The sequence below is a fragment of the Spodoptera frugiperda genome, chromosome 31 (genome assembly GCF_023101765.2).
Source record: "Spodoptera frugiperda isolate SF20-4 chromosome 31, AGI-APGP_CSIRO_Sfru_2.0, whole genome shotgun sequence".
NCBI lineage: Eukaryota > Metazoa > Arthropoda > Insecta > Lepidoptera > Noctuidae > Spodoptera > Spodoptera frugiperda.
Window position 1 is genome coordinate 1,957,602 of NC_064242.1, and position 17,640 is coordinate 1,975,241.

Genomic DNA, 17,640 nt, shown 5'->3' on the forward strand with positions numbered 1-17,640 from the left:
AAAGTTGTTTATTGATATTGTTTTTAATTCTTTTGCTTCTTGCCGAGTTCCAGACACATTTCTTGCTGGCAAAGAATATTGTGTTTCACTTGTACTACCTACATAAACTCTTCAGTTTGCCGACAGGCATAGTTATGGGCGTGGGTTATGAACCTTCGGTGGACCTGACTCATACCAGGATACGTGGCTTCATTTGTCTATGAGTCAAAACACCCCCACAAAATCCAGATACAGATGACATTATGAAATATTGGGAAATGTTTGAGCAATTTCTTTTATGGACCTCTCCAAAAACCATGAACGAAGAAGGAGTTTCTACTATTGAAGTTATAGGCAATATAAAATCTGAAGTTGATAGATTTCTTTATGATACAATCGTATAAACAGTTATTCAAATCCATGTTGTTGATGAAAAACTTAATTATACATAATAGTGCTTAGCAAAAACTAACGTTTCCGCAAACAATTGCAGTGTTAGCGGACAAAAACAAGTTTTTTGTAAAACACTAAAAATCTTACACGTTGGTACGTGTAGCGCATTCAATGGAGGGGAATAATTACTGCAGTCGTTGGACACTGCGAAGGTTAATTGCGAGACACGATCTTTTTAGTATATCACTTGTACAAGTTGAACATTAACTCGTGACCAAGCTAGAACCGTTATTCATTTTATCAAGTTCACCATGAAAGTAGATTTAAGTCTTGCAGAATCAAGGGCCAGGGATTAAAGCCCATTATGCCAAACTGTCTCACTCAGAATGACTCCAATCTGTTATTCCCCTTTCAATTTGAATTCAAATTAGAATCAGACAACACCCTATTATGGCAATCATAAATGGCTTTTCAAATTACTGATGTAGAAATCTAATCTAAAGATAATAATTGTACATTACGAAGTCATGATTTCTGCAGTAAAGTTCACTAGATACGACACTTACTAATAGCATTCCTAACCCTATACTTTATCACTGACACACTATTCTCAAGATATTCATATCAACAGCCAACCTCATAAATATCAGGAGTTATCAATGAAAACATTTCTCTATACATAGATTTACTTTGTATTTATTTATATCTAACTTACCTAAAAAGCTGAGACTCGGCTTGCCATCCACAGAATCATCGTCGTCAAAACATTCCAATTTTTTCGAATTCATATTCCCATCACTTTTGCATATACAAGTTTGAGAACAAACTCCTTTTTTATAACACAGAAGGTCACAACCACTTGTCTCTACATGCACACCAGTACAGGATCAACTGAACAATAAATTATTTCAAAAAATCACTGCATTCACACACAACATTGATAAACGTATTAGGTTTATCACACACTTGCTTTGTTTTCTCAAATCCAACAATGTCACGAATTTGCTTCTGTTAACAGTTTCAAATTTGAATTTTAACGTAAGCGGCGCGCGCGCTGACGTCCGTCGCGCGACGTCTCACTGACGCGAATGACGCTGCGCGCGGTTCCGACATGTGCGCCTAGATTCATGTTGGACGGACCGACCTGCATGATAATCTGATTATACATACTCTATATTGTTTTGTATGTTTTGTTCCTTATATAGCCTTATCTTTTGTTGACATTGAGTGCGCTATAATTCTTAATTTTACTGGTTTAAAGTTAAAAGCACAATTAATTGTACATTCCACATTATAATTTGTTTTTTAAAATAAAACCAACATGCAAACAATCTGTGTGATAATGGTGTACACGAATTACTTGCGAAAGGGGTCGCGTGCCCCTCCCGTGAGTACACGCATTGTTCTGTCCGCATGCGCCAATACTATAGTAATAATACCACCCTCTACTTAACATTAACAATACAGTTTTTGTATTCAAATTTACGAAGAAGCGGGTGATCGTGACCCGTTTTAAATTTCTTTCCAAAATGTATCAAAGTTGAAAAGTTATCAGCTCCCTTGATTGAAATTAAAACCATAAAATTGGTGAGTGGGTTATAAAACACTGATCAGATTGGATCAGATGGAGCGTGCTTCCTTGCGATGAGCCGAAAAAAGGGCAAAACCAACGTAATGTTTGAAAGGATGTTCCCACACCGTCTTTCTTTATTTTTATGGTCCAAGGCCCTATGATTCCCCGACCAATTTCGTCAGTCGCGACCACCTTATAATTTTGTACGCCATTAATCATCGTGAGTGATTCAAGAATGACAAACTGATACCCGACAGTGAAAGTTCAGAACAGGTAAACAACAATTTTGGAAATTATTGCTTTTGCATTTTCGATCTTGCTGCATAAGTAAATAGGGGTATAAATTGCATTGCAAAATACACGTGAGACAATAAGTAATTTTGGTCTATTAAAATTGGAATTAATATGAAGAGTAAACATTTATATTTCATACTTTTGGATTTTGATAAAAAAATATGATCAAGGTAAAATACCACTTACAGACCTAAATAAAGACAAAAATAAAATAAACCGCATTAACTTACACATACACACAACTAATTGCCTTTCGTAGTCGCTTACTATTTTATGGTCCAACAAATGTAAAATATTTTTATTTGATTTAATTTAAATTGAAACTGATCAGACTCGACGTATTCATTGAGCTTTATTTGTTAATGCCATGTAGAGACCTCCGCGGAACACCTCACTCATAAAGTCGCAGGCATTTATTAAAATCGACCCACTTTCCTTGACAGGTGTACCATTGTCCATACTACCATGTTATATAATTTCGAAATTAAAACGACAGCAAAATTTATGTCCCTTAAAAATCCCGATCGATATTCATATATTCACTTCATTAAATCGATCTTCGAACACTTCGAAACTGTATCGATTGGGATCAATCGTAAAAGGTGGATTTTATTTTAATGATCCCAAACACTTGTCATTATACATCATTTAAATAATGACCCATTCTTACACAGATGTTGGGCGGATTCCGCGTAATAAAATTGATGATGGAAAACCTGAACAATTTATAAATGCTGCGCATGATTTAAAATGTAAGTAGGCGCGAATTACCTGAGCATTATACGTGTTTTAAAAACTCTTGTCTTTTAAGGAATCTTTTTTCGCTGTTTTTGCGTATAATTATGTCTTCATGGTGAAGAAAATTGTGCAAGATCAGATTATGGTAAAGTACATATTAAAATAACGAGAGAATATGTTAATTTTATAATACATACATGTGCTATATAAATTTGATCCAGTTCTACAAGTGTTGGTACACTACTGATAAGTAGACCGCAAATTATAGATTTGAATCTCAGTTGGATTGTGAACGGTGTCTGTTAACAAGATTAATATTAAGTTACATATATTATTATTTTATACGTTTTTAATTAGCTTGTTAGCATGCTCAGCCGCTACTTTTTAATCCTCAGTATTAATTTCAGCAAAAAATCAAACTAAAATTATTTGGTACAGAGATCGAGGCGGTTGTTTCTAGTTACTAGTCGCATCAGATAATAAATTATTTCGTTCTGTTTGCGTTCTACATTGACGTTGTTTTTTGTTAATGCTAATATAACATTTATTTTATCTAACTCCTAGTGATTTTAATCAGGAAACATTTTAGATGTAATAACTTTCTTTTCTGTCGCTATGAGAGAACACAAACCTCTCTAAATCACTTGTCCACCTGCCCTTAAACCAGTATCATCTGCATCTTTCATGCCATCACGCCCATCTTTATTTATATCGAAAACAATAATTCCAGCAATTTCAAGTGCCAGACAAGGTTCTGATTCACTGTCTGGATGTTTTTCGTCAAAGCCTAAGGCATCCCTGACGTTCCCTTTAAGGAGTTCTGTTTAAAATTCCGCTCCCGTACCGGGTGAGACGCGCTCCTAACATTTTTAGGCGTTCGGCCCTCGCTTCTTTCCCATAGATTTTTTTTTCGTTCACAAAAAGATCCTTTTGTTGTTTTTGTGTCGGATTTATGCGACGAACTCTTAAGTTAGGACCTTGTCCGAGATCATTATTAACAATGTTGCTATTATTCCGGTTTTTGGAACTATTGTCAGTTGCTATTGATGTTTTATTGACTGAGTTCTTTCTATACGACAGTTTACTCTAGTTGTCCTTAATCATGTTAATGTTGGTCATCAATTTATTAAACGAATACCGTTGCTCTGTTGATTTTTGCATGTAGCTCTAATTAAGAACTTGTCTGTCAAATACAAATATAGTAATTCAGTTTGATTGCTTTGATTAAACATCAACAAAGTCAAAATCAAAATTGTGTTCATTAATTATGCAAATACTAACAGGCGTATCATTTAATTCAGTAAATGAGACATCTATTAAATCAATCATTATAATGTTTGGCGTTTTATCTTTATAAGCCGTGATAGAAATATCTAAAATTTTATTAATATCATCAATAGAAGTCGGTGTCGGCTTCGGCTAAACAAAAAAGGGTCCCAAGTTTGAAACTTTATATTTTTTAATGATTTCTTCGGGCAAGGTTCGATCTCCTTCGTTTGAATCATTATTAGCTCTATTTTAAACTCTTTTGGAATGCTATTTTTAGACTTTTTCGGTTCGTTGAATTGTTTTGTGGCAAATTTTGGTCATGGTTGATAATTTTGAAATTGGTTCAAGTTTCATAATGAGAACAAACTTGTGGACGCGTTTTATTGTACATAGTTTTTAATTTAAAATCACCATCCCATATTTCCAATATCCCTTTAAAAATAATACAATTGACAGGCGACTTGAACACATACAGAGTAATAAATATGTAGAAAGGTAAAAAACGAAGTTTCAACTGTTTACTTAAAACCCGAAAAAGGGTTTGAAAAATGAATGTGATTAAATAAAATGTGGGGCGCATTCGTGTGTTGAATGAGAATTGACTTTATGTGAGAACAAAATTATGCATGTACAGTTTATAGGCAATGGTTTGTTGAGTGTCTACCGGATATATAAAATAAAAATATGTTTTAGTTGTGATTGTTTCGTTGTATGTGTAATGCTTTAAGAGGCAATTATTTTTTTATATGAAGTTAAATATAGTAAAGGAGCCGCATAAAAATGTAATGTTTAAAACACTAAATTTTTTATGGAATAAGCCGGTAAACGAGCAGACGCATCACCTGATGGCAAGCAATCGCCGCCGCCCATGGACATTTGAAACACCAGAGGCGTTACAAGTGCGTTGCCGGGGTTTTGGGGGTTAGGAATTTAAGGGTTGTTGGGGAATCGGGGATTGGGAAGGGGGTAATTGGGCCTCCACAATACATTAAGTATATTGATTGACTGCACGATGGGTGTGGTGGCTGGGCAATTGGCTGCTGAGCAACGTATCGGCTCAAATTTCATTCTGTAACGAATTCAGGAAAATATTTATCCCCATAATGAAATGATTCCTCTCTCCATATTAATAATCTCATAATCAGCTATGATAAAGTAAGTCATCTCTTAGCTTCCCTCATTTCTTACAATGTAATTTGATTCACACTCAACATTTTACGTAGGATATAGCAATTACTACTAATTCACCTACTTTACTACCGCTTTCCTAACTGGTATTACCTTCATCAAGATGCTTATCAGTTTCTACTGGATTATTTCCTTCAATTTTCTTACCACCAGCTGAAGATGTTTATTCAGCTTCTTATTAGTTTTTATTGTCATCATTGCCTTTAAGATCCCCATAACATTTTGTATGAGACCATACTAATATTGCACCGTAATTACAGACAGGGTAATTTCTAGTACATGGTAGTTAATTGTTAGATGTTTTCTTGGTGAGAAAGTTTTATAAGCGGTTTGATATAGTAATGTTATGAAGAGATTTATTATATAGATTTTATAGGGTATAGACGTAGTTGCTCTGAACCTGTAGATGGGTCTATACTAAATCGTTAATGGATTGAATGGATGGCTGGTGATGGAAATAAGAATTGTTTACTTTCTTGCAGATTTTTGTAGTAGGACTTAAAACTGGGTTTTTATGTTGACGGTAACTCTCGCTTTTTAAGTTAAGGTATGTAGACCATGTTACATATACACTTACCAAATGTACAACAGTTACCGATTTCATGTGGTGAGCATAAACATCATCTGCGGGCTTTTAAGTAAAACTGACAAAGAAAACAGAAACATAAAAGACGATAAAATACGATGAATATTTTTGAGAAAACACATTAAAGCCGGTCACACTGCAAGTCCAGTTACAAACAACATGCAATCAAGCTCACTAAATGATCTGAACCAATAAATCCAATTGCTAATATGACCTAGTTTTCAAAATACAAGCACTAAAAACTCTAGAATAAAAGAAACCGGTACAGATCAAGTCAACAAAGATATGTACGCGAAAGAATTTATTAATGTAAATAATATTGAATTCATCGCCAGTGGAAGAGGTTTGCAAAAAAGGTTTAAAGCAAAAAGTACCATCAAAGCTGCGCGGTTGGGTTCCGTGCGTTGACTCTGTGACTCATCGGTTGGACGCAAAAACTTGCTTGTGGGACCCTAAAATGTTGCTAAGCCAGGTGTGTTTATCTCCTGTTAATGCTGAGAGCATTTTAAGTGGTTTTATATAAGTTTATGCAGCGTTTTATAGTTCAGTAACGTTACTTTGAAGATACCATAAACTTCATCGTGAAAGATGCTCATAGAAAATTTAGGCATAGGCAGCACTCTTTTTTATTGACTACAATACAATGGTGATATAATAAGAAATAACAACACCAACATCAACAAAATTTTGGCCATTGACGTAGCATGAAACTAGATGAGTAATTAGTTTTTTTTTTTATATAACAAGCCGGTGAACGAGCAGATGGATCACCTGGATGGTAATGATGGAAACACCAGAGCCGCTACAAGTGCGTTGCCGGGCGGGATTTAAAGGTTGTTGGGGAATCGGGGATTGGGCCTAAACCTGACTCACACAATAAAACACAACGCAAGCGTTATTTCACGTTGATTTTCTGTGAGGCCGAGATGTGGTCGAGCCGACCGATTCGTGCCGAAGCATGGCTCTCCTATATTTAAAGATTACACACGTAGACAAATTGTATGTCTCACGATACTTATAATACAAAAATAAACCAAAGAATTTCAGGAATTTTAACCTCAACACAGCATTTTAGCGCCACAATTTTTCTCTCTTCTAATAAGTAAATTGTTTGCTATAAATGGCGGCAACCTGTTCCATTGTTGTGTTGCGCCCTCAGACAAGTTCAGTAGCAATATTTGAATGAATCGCTCGTCTTGTGTGCCTTTCCCATAGGAGATATAGATTAGGCTTGGTATTTTGCAAATGGAGTCTTGTGTTGTATGAAAATGTGACTTTTTTATACATTGTAACTTCTTTATTTTTATTTTTCTTTGTGACACAGCAACTTTATGGTTTACTTCTTTTATGGGAATAAATGTTTTCGTTTCATTTACGTTCTTTTTTTTTTTGTAATTTTCATCAATTCAATAGAGTAGCGACCGGCTTATTTGCTTCTACATTGTGTCATATTTAAGTTTAGCACCTAAGCCTTACATCTGAAAAGTCATAAAGAATTTAGTATTGTCAAACCATTGATATGACGATAATCAATCCTCTATGCATCCTCGAAGCTACACTTTGGAACGATCACCTAGCTTCACTGACAGTCAGACTGACGGACAATTCAATTTGATGTTTCAAATTGCCTAATTAAATATAAATTAAAATAAATGCATTAACTTTGACTTTGAATTGAGTGATTGTAAAGAGGCTCTGCTTTTAGATGTGTAGCTGTTAAAGTCTATATCTTGATACAAATCAAAACATGCATAGTTCACAAAATCTATTTCATCTTCTTTACTAAACCTATCGTGGGAAAATACACAAAACATTATTGTATGTAAATTATTATAACAAATCATTTCCAAGCCCCCCACAACATGACTAGTATAAAAGTCTTGTAGTAAATGAGTAGCGTGTCAATGTAATCCGTCATTAAGATATTCAATCATCATTCAGTGATCTGCAAGCTTTCCAATTGAATCAACACTACGCTTTAACCTAATAAAGTTTTTGCTGGCTTAGTACAGATAGCTTCTACAGTTGCTTGTTTATTATGAAATATTTGTTTTATGTCTCTGTTTTCTGGTGCATCGGTTTTGTTTGTTTGTTCTTCTGGTATTTCTATGTCTGGTAATTCTTAGTAGTTGCATGGTGGTCTGATTTTATGATGGTAAATTCATAATTATAGATCCATTATTTCGTAAATTCTCGTTATTGTCGTAATCAATCTCTTTTCCTAATTATTATAGATTTAGAACTTGAATACATTTTTATTTGATCCTAGACAGATTAATAGATCCATCTCTTTTCCACCAGAGAGGGGCTATGTCTGAAACTATGTGACCGTTTCCACCAGTGCTAAGGTATGTGTACCAATGCATATGATTGATGAAGCCAAATGCATCCACAGCAATCACCCCCATAAGTAAGTAATCCCCCGTCTTTTGCTTATAAAATAAGATATAATTGGGCCATATAAAATAATTTTCCTCTAAATAATTCCAACCCACTTTTATTGCAAACTGTACACAGAATAAACATTGATTGGTATGAGTTTTATGAAAGCAAATGTCTTAAATAATTTGTGAGATTGATGGCACAGTTATGTTTAATATTTATTTTTTGCCTAGCTGATGCCTGCGGCTTCGCTCGCGTGGACTTTGTGTCAAATAAAAGTAGCCTCAGTTACTCCATAGTACCTGCCAACGATTAGCGAGAACAAACAGACCAAAATTGTATAAAATATTATTTTGGTATATGTATCATGTATACCATTTTCAAGAATATTCTAATGCATGTAGTAAAATGCAGTTATGTCAATATTACAAACGAATAATATTATATTATGGCAATAGGCGCATCCTTTATTATGGCGAAAAGTGGGTATACACTGTATAGCGGCGTTAAGTGCCGTAATGTGCACCTCTACCCTTGGGGGAAAATCATCCAATGACTTCTCCTGCCTTGGGCGAGGCGAGAGGGAGTGTCAGACTCTTACTGACTGAAAACCACCCCGTTCCTACTCCTGCTTTTCTAGCTGAAGCCCCGATAAACCCGCTAGGTAGTCCGCAGCTACTCTGCCTACCACTTCGGGGATAGAAAGCGTGACGTTGCACAAACAAACATTCGAATTTTATTTATTACTCTAGATCGCCTGTCATCTGTTTTGTTTATACTTCAATGGTAATCTAGGATATTAGTTTTTGTTGGTACAGCAAAACTGTTAATCCGGTTTTTTATAAGTAATGTATGTATTATTAGAGTAATAATGTTTTTGTACAGCTGTTATCTGTGACGTCACATCCACGTCTATAAAACTAGTTGTCACTCGTACAGCGCCCCTTTTTGCCGGTAGACGCTCAAGCGGACAGATCGTTGGATTTCGTCAGAGATAACAGCTAAGTGGTTATTTTGTGTTTATTTCTTTTGATTATTGTGTTTTATGTGTTTTATTGTAGTTGATTGTTTCCAATAAGAAAGTGTGTGATTATTTTGTAATTAATAAGCGTATGAATAAAATAGAAGGTAGATTGGTGTAACGATTGTTTTTTTTTATTTAATAGCCACTTCAGGTTCCTAAAATCAGAAGTGGGATTCGCCTGTGTCCACAAACATTAAAATTACATTTGGAAACAATCAGCTACTATTACTGATTTGAGTAATGCCTCGATCAAGATCGCGTAGTGTGTCATCCGACTCATCTTACACTCAAAATCGTAAAAAATCTCGTAAACAGTCTCATTCCCGGTCTCGCGGCCGGTCCCGGTCTCGTTCTCAACGCGTTTCACGTTCACGAGCTCATTACAGGTCGCGTGAGCGATCCAATCGCAGATCTCATAGCCGGGAAAGCTCTGTAAAACAAGCGTTACAGACTATCATCTCGCGTTTGAATGCAATCGAGGAGAGTTCGGCAAGCGTACCTCAAACTCCACCGCGACCCGCTGGTCACAGCACACCTCAAAATGTCGCCGCACCCTCAACAACACAAACATTAACAGAGATACTAAATACGTTAAAAACAACAAAAACACATGGTTATTACGTATCCAATTTTGATCCCGCCATCCATGACATTGAGGTGTGGTGTGAAGAGGTGGAACGCGCTAGGATATCAAACCATTGGAGCGACTATGAGTGCCTTTCGCGAGTTTCTAACTGCCTTAAAGGTGATGCGAAAACTTGGCTTAGTGAGTGGAATACTAATGACCGATCCTGGTCTAACTTTCAATTAGAATTTAAACCGTTATGTCCCCGTAAACTTGACTATGCCAACATTTTGTTCGAAGTCATGAATTCTACTTCAGATAAATACCCAACTTACGCCGAATATGCCCGACGCTCACTGTTACGGCTACGTATTGTTAAGGGTCTGAGTAACGAACTCGTAGTGCAGATTGTAGTGCGTGGTATTATGGACCCACACGTTCGTGCAGCTGCCGCGAATGCTGATCTGACAATCGAAAATCTGGTATCGTTTTTAGCAATCTATGTCAAGCCTGGCCGTGCTAAAAATGAGACGCGTGTGCCCCCCTCTAATGCAATAAAAAGACGTCACGTTCCCACGAATAATAAATGCTTTTCATGTGGTCAGACTGGACACATGAGCTACAAATGTTTTAAAAATCAAAAACCATCTGAAAACGTTGCAAAACCTTCAGGAAGTTTCTCAAAATTAACGTGCTCGTTCTGTAAGAAGATCGGGCATAAGGAAGCAGACTGTTTTGCTAAACAGCGCTCAGAGGCACAAAACGGTAATCAAAGGAAAGTTAACCTATGTAGGGAACTCGCGAGTAGTTGTAGCAATAGTGACGTGTCTCCTGCTGTTGTCCAAGGCATACCGGTAGATGTTTTGATAGATAGCGGCGCGATTAACATTTCATTAGTCTCTTCAGATGTTGCCAAATTATTTTCTGGTCCGCGAAAATCAACGCTTTGCGTTATTAAGGGGGTGAGCGATAGCGAAATAGTTTCTCGAGAATACGTTACAGTCACCGTCGAGTTTGAACACGTTTCCCTCGAAGTAGACCTGGTAGTCGTACCCGCATCATGTATGAACACTCCAATTATTATCGGTACAGATGTTCTTAACAGAGACGGCATAGTTTACATTAGAACAAAAGATAGACAATACTTAAGCCGATCCTCAAACGAAGTTCTTAAAGTAAACGCGACTCGAATTGATATGCAAAGTATAGTGAACACTCCTCTACAGGGAGCTGATTTTACTGCATTAATGGTCGTTATTGATGAGTTCTCTGAGTTTTTAATATCTGGCACCGCTACTACTACCGTGAAAACAGGACAAATGCATATCAGTTTGACAAGCGAAACGCCCATAGTTTATCACCCTTATCGTCTTTCCTATAAAGAAAAACTAAAAGTTAGAGAGATTATTAAAGATTTATTAGATAAAAACATAATTAGAGAATCAGAATCAGAGTATGCTAGTCCTGTACTATTGGTCAAAAAGAGGGACGGTTCTGATAGGCTATGTGTAGATTTTCGAGCCCTTAATCGGATCACGGTTAAAGACAGATATCCCCTCCCTCTCATAGATGACCACATCGATCGCCTAGGATCCTCTAAATACTTTTCGTGTTTGGATATGGCTTCAGGGTTCCACCAGATCCCTATTCATGAGGACTCTATCCACAAAACTGGTTTCGTGACCCCTGAAGGCCATTTTGAATATTTAAAGATGCCGTTCGGTTTATGCAATTCCCCCACTGTCTATCAGAGGATAATAAACGGTACTCTTCGAAGGTTGATTGAGACTGGAAACGTTTTGGTTTACGTCGATGACGTCCTTCTCGTGAGTGAAACCATTGCTGATGGCATAAAGCTATTACGCGAAGTGCTTAAAACGCTCACCGAAGCCGGCTTCTCAGTCAACCTCCGGAAGTGTTCATTTTTAACCAGCGAAGTAGAATACCTCGGACGCATTATATCTCATGGTCAGGTTAGGCCGAGCCAGCATAAAATTGTAGCTCTAGTTAATTCCCCAGCCCCGGGTAATGTAAAACAAGTCCGGCAGTTCTTGGGGTTGGCTGGATACTTTCGACGTTACATCAAAGGTTATGCGACGAAAACAGCAAGTATTTCACGTTTGACAAAAAAGGATGTAAGGTTTGAATGGGGTCCTGAACAGGAGACTGTTCGCCAAGATCTAATTAAACAACTAACGAGTGAACCTATACTTGCTATTTTCGACCCTAGCCTGCTTACTGAGCTCCACACTGATGCTAGCAGTGCTGGATATGGAGCCGTCCTAATGCAGGTTCATACCGATGGTACAAAACGAGTGGTTGCCTATTTCAGTAAAGTAACACAGGGCGCTGAGAGTCGGTATCACTCCTACGAGTTGGAGACGCTGGCGGTCGTCAGGGCACTGCAGCACTTTAGACATTATTTAATTGGGTTGAAATTTAAAATTATAACTGACTGCAATGCCCTGAAGTCAACCGAGCGCAAAAAGGACTTGTTACCTCGAGTAGCGCGCTGGTGGATTTATCTGCAAGATTTTGATTTCACCATCGAGTATCGAAAAGGCACACTAATGTCACATGCCGACTATTTGAGCAGGAATCCATTAGCGGCGCAAGTAAATCAGGTTGAAAGGCCTCGCAACTGGGCTCAGATTGCGCAACACGCGGATAATGAGACCCAAGGGCTCATCCAAAAGTTGAACGAGGGTAATCTGGACCCGCGGCGTTACGTCTATCAACATGATGTGTTGTACTATCGTTTTTCACCTACCGGCGAGGAATCTCGCCTATTGTGTTATATCCCCAAGGGTCACAGGTTAAGCTTATTACGAATATATCATGATGAGCATGAACATATCGGGGTAGAAAAGACACTAGACCTTATCCTTAGACATTTCTGGTTTCCTGGACTTAAAAGCTTTGTATCAAAATACGTTTCTCACTGTCTTACTTGTATATCAAAAAAACGCGTACCTCGAGCCCCACGACAACCTATAACATCATGGGAAAAATCCGACACTCCATTTAGTACTATCCACGTCGACGCTTTGGGCCCTTTGCCCGAATCTAATGGGTACAAGTTTGTCCTGATTATGATTGACCCCTTCACAAAATATTGTCTCCTTTACTCCATGTACCGCCAAGAAGCAGATGAGTTAAAGCGCGTTTTTAATAACGCAATATCATTGTTCGGTGTTCCAAAATTAATAGTCTGCGACCGTGGTCGTATGTTTGAAGCATCTAGTTTTGTGACTTTAATTACCGGAATGGGCTGCAACATTCACTATATTACACCAGAGATGCATCAAGCAAACGGCCAGGTAGAGCGTTATATACGCACCGTTCTAAACATGATTCGCATTGAGACGAGTAACAAAAATAGCCTTTGGTCTGACCTGTTGTGGAAACTTCAATTAGTTCTGAATATCACTAAACAAAAAACCACAAAATCATCCGCTTTAAACTTGTTAATTGGTACTGAGGCGACTACACCGGTAATCCGTTCGTTAATCCGAGACTTGGCAGTGGAAAACGCTAACCCAAATCGCGAGGCTTGGCGTGAGATATGCCGGAGCCGTGCAGGTGAGCTCCTTCGAAGGAACCAAGATCAACAAGATGCTCGCGTAAATCGACACCGTGAATCTCCAAAGGTTTTTAAATTAAATGACTTGGTGTTTGTGATTAAGTATTCACAGAGTACAGGGAAGTTGGACTCTGGAATGAGAGGCCCGTACAAAGTTACGAAAATCTTGCCAAGTGACCGATATGAGCTCCAGTTGCTGACCGGTGCTCGAGGCAAGACAACCCAGGCGGCGGCCCAATACATGGTGCCCTGGAAAGGAGAGTGGTGTCCTGAAACCTGTTCAGCGTTTTTTGAATGTGAGTAATATTTCTGAGTATGTCACAGATTGGACTGCATAAATGTAGGTGTGTGAAGCCCCTGTTACAGCTGCCCGAGCTGACCCGCGACGAGACGAGAACGGAGCTGGCAAGCTGCTGGCTGGATACGCGCCGCGGTGCGACCTTCCAGACTCATTGTCATGTGTAATGACTAGCGCTGACTGCTATTCCATCAGTTTTGGACATGCGCTGCGGTGCCTCTGTCTTGCAAACACGGCTTGTACGTGTAGTATCGGACTAGTGCTGCGGTACTCTTCCATTTGTTTTGGACATGCGCTGCGGTGCCTCTGTCTTGCAGACACGGCTTGTACGTGTAGTATCGGACTAGTGCTGCGGTACTCTTCCATTTGTTTTGGACATGCGCTGCGGTGCCTCTGTCTTGCAGACACGGCTTGTACGTGTAGTATCGGACTAGTGCTGCGGTACTCTTCCATTTGTTTTGGACATGCGCTGCGGTGCCTCTGTCTTGCAGACACGGCTTGTACGTGTAGTATCGGACTAGTGCTGCGGTACTCTTCCATTTGTTTTGGACATGCGCTGCGGTGCCTCTGTCTTGCAGACACGGCTTGTACGTGTAGTATCGGACTAGTGCTGCGGTACTCTTCCATTTGTTTTGGACATGCGCTGCGGTGCCTCTGTCTTGCAGACACGGCTTGTGTAGTATGGGATTAGTGCTGCGGTACTTTTCCATTTGTTTCGGACATGTGCTGCGGTATCATGATCCTGATAGTGTGCGTAAATGCGCTGCGGTGCATTTGGAATGGGAATGTGTGGTACCGGTCGAAAGAGTAACTGTGTGAAAGCGATAGATATCTTAGCTGGTTTGTTTCTATGAAAGAGGGCCTTGAATGTGTGATGAACGATTGAGTAGGCAAACATAAGCCTCTTTGCTCCGCACTCATATTTACTTCATAATTTCAGGCGAAGATAATGATGATGACGCGCACGCAGGTCCCTCAGCCGAGCCACCTGCGATTCAAGATTGGGATCCAGCTCAGGATACTGTCGGAGATGTGCCCGAGGACGGCGCACAGTCAGGAGAGGCCGTATTAGAGTAATAATGTTTTTGTACAGCTGTTATCTGTGACGTCACATCCACGTCTATAAAACTAGTTGTCACTCGTACAGCGCCCCTTTTTGCCGGTAGACGCTCAAGCGGACAGATCGTTGGATTTCGTCAGAGATAACAGCTAAGTGGTTATTTTGTGTTTATTTCTTTTGATTATTGTGTTTTATGTGTTTTATTGTAGTTGATTGTTTCCAATAAGAAAGTGTGTGATTATTTTGTAATTAATAAGCGTATGAATAAAATAGAAGGTAGATTGGTGTAACGATTGTTTTTTTTTATTTAATAGCCACTTCAGGTTCCTAAAAGTATAAATTTCTTTAGAGGATTATTGTTAATTGATTATTACTTTTTTGTGGTCTGTTATTTAGACTGATGAATTTGTTTTATGTGTAGCTTAGCATAATTATTATCAATTTTTAGTTAGAGTGGGTGGTTTTGGTTACAATTCGAGTCTATAATACTGGATGTGAACTGCTGTTCACAAAGATTTTAAAAATAAGTTAATATTAAATAAAAATTACGGTTTACTCACGTATTATTAATGGAGAAAAGCTCTACTAGTTTCGAGTCTCTTCATCATGCTCTTCATCATCTTCATCACAGAGGGAATCTTCATCATGAGCAGCATGCGCAGTAGGCTGCGCGACGTCGCCGCGTGAGTAAACCGTGATTTTTAGTTAATACTAGCTTTTGCCCGCGACTTCGTTCGCGTGGAATAGTGACTTCCGGCAAATTTTTGGTTTTAACCACATAGTTCCCGATCTCGCGGGATCTCTTCAAAAATGAGATGTGGAAGATATTCCAGGGAACTCTTCAAAAATCAACATAATGAGCTCTGCGTTTGAATTTAATAGATGTATACTCACTTAGGGCATTGAAAAAATAGTTTAAAAACGGACTTAAACTAACTTAAAACTAAAGAAAGCTACGAATTACGAATTTATAACAATTAAAAAAGAAACTATATTACAACCTATCCTCTATGCTATAATAACCAAGCTTAAACTAAATAATTGAAAAGAAACGACTTAAATCTAATCTAATTAATTTATAAATTAGACTTACAATTTTATTAAAAAAACTAACTACAGTAACTACTAATAATCGATATCAAACTAAACCTACGTTAAATAGTTTAACCAAAAAACTAGGAAAACCCAACAAATAAACTTATTAATTGACAAATACAACGAAACCAATTTAGAATATACGAAACAGCAGGACCACTACAGACAAATAATCATACGACTGATAATACACTTTTTCTACGATAGTACCGAAGCGCTCGGCCGATACCCAACCAAATGAATGTAACGAAACCATAGCGCGATCTATTTCGATCCCAACGCCATCTATCGAGGATAAAGACAACTTGGATTATTTATTTATACTCCGTTCGGGCATTTTCTTTGTACTAAAAGTTTAATTATATTGATATTATTTTTTTCATACCTTTTTACTATTTATTTACTTTTTTCGATGAATTAAAACAATAACATGAACCGAAGTCGTGTAACGATCGACATAGAATTATCTATACTCCGTTAGAGCATTTTCTTTGTACTAAATGTTTTATTATATTGATATTATTTTTTTCATACCTTTTTACTATTTATTTACTTTTTTCGATAAATTAAAACAATAACATGAACCGAAGTCGTGTAACGATCGACATAGAATTATTTATAAATAATTTATTTCTTATTTTTATTTTTTGATTTTTGAAATAAAAATATATCTATGTCCTTTCTAAGGTTCTAAACTATATCTGTACCAAATTTCAACCAAATCCGTCAAATAGTTGCGGAGATTAATGGTATAAGCATAGAATGTTCGACGTGATTCTTTAATTTGACATAACTTTTTTATTTATGAACCGATTGACATGAAACAAACACTAAATGTAAATTTAAGCATCCCACAATATATTCGTGAAAACCGCATCCAACTCGGATCAGCCGTTTCTGAGATTAGCGCGCACAGACGAACAGACAAACAGACAAACAGACAAAAAAAAAGATAATTACATTTTTGGGTTCGACATCGACATAACAATAACCCCTGCTATTTTTTTTATTTTTATTTTCAATGTACAGACAGCACTTTTCTACGATTTTATTATATGTATAGATTACCTATTTTTTTTTTTAAATCTCATAAAATAGAGAATTCATTCTAACTACTTACTTACTTACTAATTACCATATTACTATAGCTTTAGAAGCAACCGCGACTTTACCTGTGAACAAGAAAACAAATGAAATTAATAAGAGCGCCTAGCTTCACTGACGGACAGACTGACAGACTATTGTTTATTCCTTTCTTTGTTGATGTTTCAAAAGTAACCTTAGTATATGGTTCATTTGCGATAAATGATTTGACTTTGACTTTAAGTACCACCCACACCCTTTTACTTTGACTGAAACCGTCAAAACCACAGGCAAAAGCTGCCATCAAAATATTTTTCATAACTCCAAACAAAAAACAGTTAAAACAACAAAAAGAACACATTAACTAAAGTTTGTTTGACTTCTAACATTTGGTTTATCTTATAAACATGCAAGCAATACCAATTTCGGAGATTTCTACACACATATGTACATACATAGAGTCTATAAAGGTATATACACTACCCATACCTTAGAAGTTCACTATTTTTACTTAAATTATTACGGAAGCT

The 17,640-nt window shown here is 37.4% G+C and overlaps 1 protein-coding gene across 5 annotated transcripts in view; it reads right to left on the reverse strand.

Moving 5' to 3' along the window:
• LOC118276042 (protein TANC2) overlaps positions 1 to 17,640 on the reverse strand; it is a 310,683-nt gene that overhangs the window by 174,533 nt on the left and 118,510 nt on the right. For 2 of the 5 annotated variants that reach the window (XM_035594174.2, XM_050707487.1), the window contains exon 1: positions 1,088 to 1,482. The exons of the other annotated variants lie outside the window; for them this stretch is intronic. In XM_035594174.2, the coding sequence (XP_035450067.1) occupies positions 1,088 to 1,160 (73 nt within the window). In that variant the 5' untranslated portion in view covers positions 1,161 to 1,482. Of the gene's footprint in view, positions 1 to 1,087; positions 1,483 to 17,640 lie in introns of those variants that run through there. 5 annotated transcript variants of the gene reach the window in all.